Source organism: Nicotiana attenuata, unplaced genomic scaffold (genome assembly GCF_001879085.1).
Source record: "Nicotiana attenuata strain UT unplaced genomic scaffold, NIATTr2, whole genome shotgun sequence".
Taxonomy (NCBI): domain Eukaryota; kingdom Viridiplantae; phylum Streptophyta; class Magnoliopsida; order Solanales; family Solanaceae; genus Nicotiana; species Nicotiana attenuata.
In genome coordinates, this window is record NW_017670255.1 from 75,682 (window position 1) to 86,345 (window position 10,664).

Below are 10,664 nucleotides of genomic sequence, written 5' to 3' on the forward strand. Positions count from 1 at the left end.
GAAGCTTAAAAGAAGAAACAAATGATTTCGTTATTCTAGGTTGAGGGTGACCAAGTGTGGCATGCCATAGGTGCAATGTTGGCATGGATATTGTTGTGAAGTGAGCAAGAGGAGAAGATGGACGATGTTGACTTGTCATCTGGCCATTCATAGTGGTCTCCTTTGCTCCGTCCTTGCAGGGGGCGTGCCCCCGTATTCAAATCCGTCACACAAAAAGAATAGGGAAAGAATTCAATAGATGCTTGATTGTGGCGATAAAATTTAGCAACTGAAATTAAATTCTTTTGATTTTTGGAGAACAAAGAATATTATGCAGATGAAAAGGCTTAGTGTTATCATAAGAAAATGCAGTTGGACCAATATGAGTTATTGGTATTCCTTTACCGTTGCCGATGATGATTTCATCATTGCCTGAAAAGTCAATAGCAGGCTGAAGGGATTTTGGATTATTTGTGAAGTGGTGATAAGCCCCCGAGTCAACAATCCATGAACTTGAGTGATTGGCAGCATAGTTTGCATGATTAGTAAAATTTTCTTGAGCTTCAAGTGCATCGTGAGATTTAGAGTGGCACACCTTAGCTATATGACCAAACTTGTCGCAAAGTTGGCACTGCACTCTTTGTTGATTAGGCCTGTTATTCAACGCCTTTGAGTTGGTCATTTGTCCAGAAAAATTACGGTTGTTAGGCATAAAATTGGAATGCCCTCACTGAGAACCATTGTGGTTTCTTCTTTAAAATTGGTTGAACAAGGTGCGCAGCTGGCTAAATTGTGCAATGATAATAGGCTACTCATTCTTTGATTCTGAGAGCTGGACGAAAACTTCATGAGCAAGAAGTTTTTCAAATAGTTCTTCGAAAGATATGGGATTATCACGAGCGCGTATAGCCACTGAGATCTTTTTATATTCTGCTCCAAATCCGCTCAAAATTTTGATGACTAGTTCTTCATTTGTTAGAGGTGAGCCAGAGGTAGCCAAATCATCCGCACTGTATTTAATTTCTTTCTTGTAGTCGCTGACGGACTTGGAGTCTCGCCTGATGTTTGAGAGTAACTCACGAAGACCAAAAATTCTTGCTTGAGATTTGTTCGCATAGGACATTTGCAAACTATCCCATGCGTTTTTCACATTAACTGCTTGAGCAATCAGTGGCGCAATAGATGGATTGACAGAGGCCATGATTGCACTGCGAACAATTTTGTCTCGCCTTAGCCACAATTTGTAGTCTGGATTAGGAAGTTGACTGCCTTTGTCATCTGCAATATACACTGGAGGAATAACTGATGTGCCATCGATGTAGGATAGGAGATCATATCCAAATAGTAAGGTGGGTTCTTGGGCTTGCCAAGTCAAATAGTTTGAGCTTCCCATAAGTTTGATCGAGAGCTGCGACGCTGGGCTGAAGGAAATCAGTTGTGTTGGTTGGATCACATGTCCATGGCTGAAAATGGTTGGTGAGGTGGTGGTGCTTGAGTTTTCTCCCATTAGGCTTTAACTGGATGAGGGGAAAAAAAGGTTGCAGACTTTTGGAGTTGCTTGTGTGAGCTTACGGCTTCTGATACCATAAAACAGTGAAGATTTGGTGTTCCAACTTATATCTGAAGAAGTACAATGGTAGTAGGAGTTTTGTAGATGAGGAAGAGAGGTTTAGGAGATATATACAACAATTTAAATTCAAATGAGAAACTTAGCTCTTCTTATCCTTATCCTTATCAGTTACTTGGCTTACTATGGTCTCTTTGCCTCTCCAATTATATATAGATAGATAAATTTATTTTCTAAAAATTTAAATTCAAAAAGAAACTAGTAATTATTACCTAACCTAACTAATTTTATCCTGAAATTGCTTAGTGGCTTTTTATTATGTTGCCATTCGGGTTACTATGGTATCTTTGCCAATCCTATTATATATAGATGTGATTAGTCACAATAGTGCCACATATGAAACAAATGGAGTAATACTTTATATATTGTTTAAAATTATAAGTTGTTCGTAGGTTTTTGCCTAGGCTCAGATTCTCAAGTTCAATAGCTGTAGTAGGAGACCGAGAGTTATTAGTTGCCTTTACCATTTTCCTCAAAGGATAAATTCAATAAAATTTTGCCACATTACGGGGTTTATATTTTCCAGGTACTTTTTTACGAATAGGTACTTTCAATTCGAGAAAACCTGTTATCTAGTTCCACATGGCTCATGCCAGGGGCGGCTATTGGGTAAAGCCAATAAAGCCTAGGCTTTAGGCCCCTAATTTTGGGGGGCCCCACTTTTACCAATAGGATCATAAGCTTATATCATTTTTAGAAAACGATTTCTTAAAAAAAGGTACTGCATACATGCATTGTAAAAGGAATGATATACTACTAGTAATAACTTTTGACCAAAAAAAGTGGCCCCAAAAATCAATTAATGTGACGTTGAGAATGTAAATTTTGGAAGAAATCATCACAATTACTATTCTCTTTTAGCTAGTTTCTCTCAATTAGACCTTTCCACTTCCTTCTCGGTTTACCTTTTACAATACTCTTAAAATACTTTCTCACAAAGTGACAGTGCAATATATTGCTATTATATTTTCTTTGTTCTTCCAAGAAAGTCATCTCACAATATTGTTCAAGAAAAGCTATAGTTTATTATTTTGTGATTTTTTGGGTATCACGCATTGCACGAACACGAAGATTATTGAAGCAACAAATATTTCAAAGTTATTGAATCAGATTCTTCTATTCCAGAATATTTTGTTGCGTAGTTATATATTATCGTTTGAATATTTACTAGAATTCAAATATGTCAAAGAGAAAGTATGAGCCCGGTTATTCAACTTGAAAAAAAAGAAGAGAAAAGTTGAATCTTTGATACAATCCGAAAAAGGGGCTATTGATAAATTTTTAATAAATAATAAAAAAACTCAACTAGAAATTGTAGAAGAATATTCTCGAAATGAACAAATGACTAAGCAAGTTGAGTTAGATGATAACAGTTTAACACCATCCAAGAAGAAGAGGAAATTAGTGTTCAATATAAAAGACTTGATTTATTTCCATATGCCTATTGCCCGGAAAGAATATTTTCAAAATTAAAATTAATAAAATTGTTATGAAATATTATATTTTGTAGTGGATGTCTATAACTCCTAAAGAAGTTACTCCCACTACTCTTCTTCATTATGTAGATAACTCCCACTACTTCTCACCATTATAGTTGTAACTCCCACACCTCCATAACCTCCCCATGATCTTCCTCCATGATCTCAAATGTTTAATGTCATGTTTATGACATTCTTTTGTATGCCTCTATGTAATCCTATAAATAGAGGGTTTTCGCACCACAATGTACACACTTGAATATATGAAAGTAATAAGAATCTCTCCTCCCTTGCTCCCTACATTCTTGTCTATTTGCTTGTTTCATATTATTACTTTGAGCTAAGTTTCTTAACACGTTATCAGCACGAATTGCTTATTTCATGATCTTCTATTTCAAGATTATGTGGTAGGTGTTCTTTAATTTCCATGGCTTTGGCCATACCCTTTTGGCGGCAAGGTAACTTTTTAATTTTTCTTCACAATGGTAAGGGTTTATACAATTATACTATACACAAATATTAAATTTTATGTTCTTTTAATCCTAAGAAATTAAATCTAATATGAAGTTGACCATACATAAGTTTTTTTTCTGATTTCATTCATCGCAATGGTGTTTTTAGTGTTTTGCGGAAATATATGGTATTTTGAGATCTGAATGCTTAATAGTACATCAAGCTCTTAAAAACATGTCTTCGCGCTGGACTATGGCAATAATTATGAAGTGGTAATATTTTAAATGGTTCCAGTCCATTATGACATTGGTTAAGGGAAAGACGGTGGATTCAAGTCCCAGCGCACCATAAGGGTAAGACATCGGATTCAAGTCCTGATGCACTATGATGATAAGAGTTGGATTTGAGTCCCAACTCATTATAGCCTAACATGCCTTTATATGGGTAAGGCATTGACTTTAAGTACCAATGCACTATATTGATTATATAATGAAAGAAAAATAATGTATCTTTCATGAAAAGGCATGAAATGTCCCACTTGATTTGCTCCATTCTTGAAGTGAATGTGATGATGCATAAGAAGTCTAAATGAAGACAAGTAGTTGACCATTGAACGTAGGCGTGCCAAAGATCAAATAATAATAGTCATCATTATTGTAATTATAAAAAAGAGAACAATAAGGGTTCTCAAAATGATCCTTTAAAGGTGAAGGAAATATGTATCGTTGTGGTCTGTTAATACGAGACACACTCACATGATTATAGTCCATTACTTGAAAATGTGACTTGTGATAAGCATTGTAAATGCAAACTCATTCCTGAAAGTGAATGTGAAAATATATACTTCATGTGATAAAGATTATGCATAATAATATGCTTATGTATGGTTGAATAAATGCTACAACTCACCTCTACGGGAGGTTTGAGAGAAAGAAATATAATGAATATTATTGGGCGGTTACATGAATATGTCATCAGTCACGTACATGTGGTACGCCAAAAAAATATTTTGCCATGCCTTATAAAAAGTTATTAAAGGCAAAACTAAAGCAAGAAATAATTTTGCTTATGATGATTTTGACCATGACAATTATTATGATAAGATAATTTTCTCTGTGGAGGAAAAATTCACCACTTGGATGGTGTTATAAAAGATCTTGTAGCTCTGTGGAGGAAAAATTCACCACTTGGATGGTGTTATAAAAGATCTTGTAGTGCAAATTATTGAGAGCTCCAGAAGAGTGAATTTGTTACTACCCGAATAAATAAAATTATTCATGGTATTGGTGGTAGTAAGTCTCAAAACAAACTTTTTGAGTTTCAAATGTATTAGCCAAAGTGGTTGGCATATTGAGATCATAAATTAAAGGAAGATTGATTATCTTCTATATTACTATAACATACCGGGTAAATATGAAGGTTACCCCATTTTTCTTCTGTTTGTACTACAGATGTATAAGCATAATGATGAAATCACATGCCATAGTAAATTAAATGTTTACTGAAATAAATATCAGTTGGCATGCCGGTTGGCCATCCCGGTTCAATTATGATGCGAAAATTAATTGAGAATTCACATCGGTATATATTGAAGAAATAGAAGATTCTTCAAGAATTCTCTTGTGCTGCTTATTCTCATGATATACCAGTCAAGGTTGGGATTGAATCCCTTAAAATCTGGAACGAATAAAAGGTGATATATATATATATGGGCCCAGTCACATGCCATGTGGACTGTTTACTATTATATAATTTTAAAAGATGCATTTATTGTATGGTCACATGTGCGTTTGTTGTCAACTTGCAGTTTGGCTTTTGCAAGGTTGCTTGCTCAAGTTATTAGAGCACAGTTCCAAAATAAAAATTATGATAATTTATTTTGATAATGCTTGTTTAAATCAAAGTTGGTTTAGCAGAAATTATATGCCTCCAATTAAGATAAACCATTAGTTATGAAAATAAAACTCCCAAATCGAAATTTGGTATGAGGTATATTATTTAATATACAACAGCACTTGTACGCATCTAGCCAACAAGTTATGATACATTCTCCCAATCACAATTGGTTCAGGGTCAGGAATCAAATATTTTCATCTAGAAATATGGATGTACTATATGATTTAATTGTGCCACCACAATGCACAAAGATTGGTCCCCAAAGAAGGTTGGGTATATGTGTTGGTGATCCCAACATTAGGGAAAGAAAACAAGCAGCTGAAAAAAGTAACACATGGAATGAATTATTATGAGTACACTTAGATCCTCGTACAAGAAAATATGAACTTGAAGTTCAAGTGATAATTCATTTGAAAAATATTGGCATGCGCATTTGCTGACCCAAAACTAAATGTCATATTTCAGCTACTAATGCTACAAATAGAATAAAGTCCATGATGGACATAGTCTCTGGAACGCATGAAGCGTAATAGACTAATCGTTTCCAAAGATAAAACTCCTTGAAAAAGGAGAGGAGCAAATGTTCAAGATGGTCATAATAAGGAGGCAAGTGCTATATAAGAGAACCATGACATAACACTTTAAAAGACCTCATGGGAGAGGCTCAGGTACCTGAAAATAATGAGATAAAGAGATCTCAATAAGTTATGTCTTTAGTGGGTAATGACGGAACCGATGTAAAATGATCATTACCGATATTGTTTATATAATGTAGAGCCCAATATTATTAATATTGATGAGGATGTTTAGCTCAAATCTGTCATGGAATTTGGACAGATAAATGATTGGCCAAATAAAAATATGCAATGAAAATTGACTTCATCTGAAAAATATGAAGTTGGACGGATAGTTCCAACAGCTGAAAGTATAAAGGCTATATGGAGATATCGAAATACGATTAGTGTTATATTGCGAAAGGAATCTTTGATATAGATTTGTTTATTCTAACAATTATTGTCAAGGTTTTGTTGGTTATGGAAATGCAGGCATTTTCTGAAATTCGTTCTTGAAACAATCTATTTGTATATGAGGATAATGCCATATTGTGATATTCAACAAGGTTCCAATTACATTGAAGATGATACTGCATGCATAGCTTAATTGAAAGAAGGACCATCGAAGGAGACAAAATAAAGGACATTTACCAAAGTTCTTCAACAAATTTGTTCAAGTGATAATTTGACAAACTTCTTCACATGTATTGCGGATCTCAATATTAGAGAAGTTGTTATATAAGCTTGGAATTCATCATCTCCGAAGAATAAAGTGATATTTTCATCAGGGGGAGGCAAATACGCGTTGTACTCTTTTCTCCTTAGCTAAAATTTTATCCCACTGGGTTTTTCTGGCAAGGTTTTTAATGAGGCGGCAAATAATGCGTATTACAAAATATGTGTACTCTTTTTCCTTCACTAAGATTTTTTCCCACAGGGTTTTTTCTTAGTAAGGTTTTAACGAGGCACATTATCTATAGACATCCAAGGGGGAGTGTTATGAAATATTATATTTTGTAGTGGATGTCTATAACTCCTAAAGAAGTTACTCCCACTACTCTTCTCCATTATGTAGATAACTCCCACTACTTCTCACCATTATAGTTGTAACTCCCACACCTCCATAACCTCCCCATGATCTTCCTCCATGATCTCAAATGTTTAATGTCATGTTTATGACATTCTTTTGTATGTCTCTATGTAATCCTATAAATAGAGGGTTTTGGCACCACAATGTACACACTTGAATATATGAAAGTAATAAGAATCTCTCCTCCCTTGCTCCCTACATTCTTGTCTATTTGCTTGTTTCATATTATTACTTTGAGCTAAGTTTCTTAACAAAAATCTTATTTAAGATCAACAATGTCTCGGGAGAAACTGAATGGACTAGCTATATTATTAATTGAAAAAGTAATATTAGAAGAAAGAGATTATAAAACAATTATTCACAACCTTGCATCTCAAAAAGTAGAAAAATAGACTTCAAATATATAAAAATTCTCAAAAAAGAACACACCCACAATAGTATTGAGCCGCCCCTGGCTCATGCTCTTGTAACTTCACTTATGACAACTCTGGAGCAAGTCTTAAAATTCAATCCAAGTTTGGTTTCTGAAAATAGGACACCCCTTGATTCTCTTTTTTGTAAAACTTTCTTGCTTGCAAACTTTCCTTGAGGATAATATGGGAAATAGGATCAATGATCAAGAATCGTTGACTTTTTTGGAGAAGAAAATTAGAGATGCAGTTTATAAAGTAGAAATTACAGTTGAATTGTGCCTAAGAAGAATCCATGTGGCTGATACTGAAGACAATCGAAACACTGCTCGTTCTAAGCTTTGTGATGAGTTGGAGCAAATAACAAAAGAGATGGATTCCATACAAGGAGAGGTGTTGAAGTTCAAGAATGACCATCAAAATATCAAAGGTTTGCCAGCAACAATTTCTTTACCTCTCCGCTCACCGCCGCATACTATCTTAGATGATGAAAACACTCTTGTTGGGATGGAAGATGAATTCAACAGCATAAGAGATCAACTCATCGGACAGACATCAGAACTGAATGTAGTCTCAATCGTTGGTATGGGTGGTATTGGTAAGACAACTTTTGCCTTAAGAATTTTTAACCATCCATTAATATCTCGTCGTTTTGATGTTTCTTCATGGATTACTGTCTCTCAAGATTATGATGCAAGATCAATACTTTTAGACATTTTATGATTTTGTAACCAAGGTGTAAAGCTGATAATAGGTGAATTTGACTATAATCACACCTTAAATAATCACCTTCTTGTGTAGTTTTAATGCTAAAAGTGATGACAAAATGCTCTTATTAGTGCTTTTCATGATTTGTAGGTGATATATGTATAAAGAAGGCTAAAGAGCAGTTTTGGAGTCAAAAGTGATGAAAAAGAGGCCAACTATGAAATTTCCCAAGTGACCCGTGCAAAAACAGGCTGAAGATTCAGAGCACTGGGTCCACCGCGATTCCACCGCGACTGCGGCAGAACCGCGGTAGGCGCAGAAACTTCAGGGACCAAAGTGTCAATTACGGGATTTTTAGACCTAAACCCTATTTAAAACATTAGACTTCGCCCAAGAGAGGCATGTATTGATTTTTTAGGTTTCTTAGCAAGGAAAAACATTGTGAGAAAATACTCTGAACATCTTTCGTCTTTTCTTTTCTTTTGATTTTATGATGAATTCAATCTTAGTTAATTTTCCCATAGCCATGAGTAGCTAAATTCCTTGTCTAAGGTTTTGATGGAACCTATTGGGTGATGAACTTCTTGTTTATGTGAATACAAAATTGCCAGTTTAATCTCTATTTGTTCAACTTCGTGTTCGTTGTAGTTAATTGACAGGATCCTCAATTAGCTGTGCCTATTTAGTGTGCATAACTTGAAAAAGAGTGCATATTTAGGTTATTGTTGAACAACACCACTCCTAGATTATTAGAGGAATCTATAATTGCGGGTTTAAAGGCGGAATTAGGGATAACGAAGCCTTTGGTGTAATCTAAAGTGAATCGTGCTAAATAAAGTAAGCTAGTGTATCTTGGAATAGTGCAATAGTAAATTACTGTGATTACTCGGGAGATTTGCGGTAAGACTAGCGTTCATGATTGATAGAGATGTGTGGGTAAATTTGTATGAGCATAAACAGAAGGGATTCCATCAATAGGGGAAATCATTGCCTTAGCTTTTTCTCATAATTGTTTACAACCTTATTAATTTAGTTACAGCCATTAGTTACTTGCAAGCTAGTTGTTAAAGAACACTCAACTGAAAATTTGAATATTTGAGAAGCTGGTTCTGAAGACTTGGTGGGTCTGAAGATAGCGGTTGATAGGTTAACTCTCTGTGGATTCGACCCTGGGCGTAATACTCGGGTTATATTTGCAACGTCCGCAGAGTCCTTTTTATAAGGCATAGTTGGGCGTGATCAAATTTTGGCGCCGTTGCCGGGGAGTTAATTGAATTATCAATTGCCATTGACAGAAATACAAAGATTCTTATTGTAGTCAGTTTTCTCTCTACCAACTTTTTCATTGAAAATTTTGACGGTTGTGGATCTGGGTACACAAGTGCATGCCTAGAAATTCTACGAGGACTGGAGAACTACTTGAAGGACTCTCACCGAGAAGACATTCCGGGCATTGAATCGTGCAAACAAAAGACTTCAACAATCACAACAAACACACCAACTCAAAATTGACATGGGCGACATAAACGACCCCAACGGGAACGTCAGGAATGAGCAATTGGCACCTCCTGTGCCTGAGGGTGCACTTTATGACTGGGCACAACCCACAGCTGACAATCTGGCCACTGCCATTATTGTGCCTGCGATACAAGCTGAATCGTTCCAGATCACAAATAACATGCTACACTTGTTGCAGAACAAGGGACTTTTTTCTGGGACACAAACAGAAGACCCTCAGCAACACTTAAAGAACTTCCTGTCTATTTGCAAAACTCAAAGGCAACCGAACGTGACTCCGGAAGCAATCAGATTATTATTGTTTCCATTCTCGGTGACAGGAGCTGCTCAGGTTTGGCTAAACTCGCTTCCCATAAACTCTATAGCAACTTGGGATGAGTTGGTCAAGCAATTTCACAACAAGTTCCATCCTCCCAAAAAGACCGCTCAACAAATTGATGAGATTGTGAGCTTCAAACAGAAACCAATGGAGACACTACACGAGACATGGGGCAGATTTAAAGGAATGTTGGTTATGTGCCCCCACCATGGTGTTCCAGAGCAGATGTTGGGACAACGGTTTTACATGGGACTGTCAGACAGCTTGAAGAATATAGTTGATGCCTCGGCTGGTGGGGCATTCTTGAGCAAGACTTGGAGAGAAGGTCAGAATTTGCTCGACAAGATGGCGCAGAATTCGGGTTGGACATCTAGATGCACCCATCACTCCAGTGGTGCACTCAGTGCCTCTTGATCCTTCTAATACAATGGCTGAAAACATGGCGACTCTTTTGACGCAAATGAGCATCCTCACCAAAAAGGTGGAGGAATCAGGGCAGAAGCAACAGGTTCACATAGTAGACACTACCAACGGGAGCTTGTGCACATCTTGCATTAGCCAGCCAATTGGTAATCCATGGAATACAGAGCATGATCATCATCACCAGCACCTTGAAGATATGAACTATGTGG

General features: G+C 36.1%; 2 protein-coding genes across 2 annotated transcripts in view; one reads left to right on the top strand and one right to left on the bottom strand.

The window, feature by feature from the left end:
- Positions 1 to 787: 787 nt before the first annotated feature.
- LOC109236764 lies at positions 788 to 1,486 on the bottom strand. The gene has a single exon (XM_019402980.1). The coding sequence runs from the start codon at positions 1,484 to 1,486 to the stop codon at positions 788 to 790; it is 699 nt and encodes a 232-aa protein (XP_019258525.1).
- A 6,004-nt stretch (positions 1,487 to 7,490) lies between these two features.
- LOC109236766 overlaps positions 7,491 to 10,664 on the top strand; it is a 6,680-nt gene continuing 3,506 nt past the window's right edge. The window contains exons 1-2 of the mRNA XM_019402981.1: positions 7,491 to 8,085; positions 8,346 to 8,378. Of these exons, the coding sequence (XP_019258526.1) occupies positions 7,674 to 8,085; positions 8,346 to 8,378 (445 nt within the window). The 5' untranslated portion in view covers positions 7,491 to 7,673. The remainder of the gene's footprint in view (positions 8,086 to 8,345; positions 8,379 to 10,664) is intronic.

Excerpts from the sequence above, each read along its gene's own strand:
- LOC109236764 (XM_019402980.1), bottom strand. The coding sequence starts at position 1,486 with ATGGGAGAAAACTCAAGCACCACCACCTCACCAACCATTTTCAGCCAT.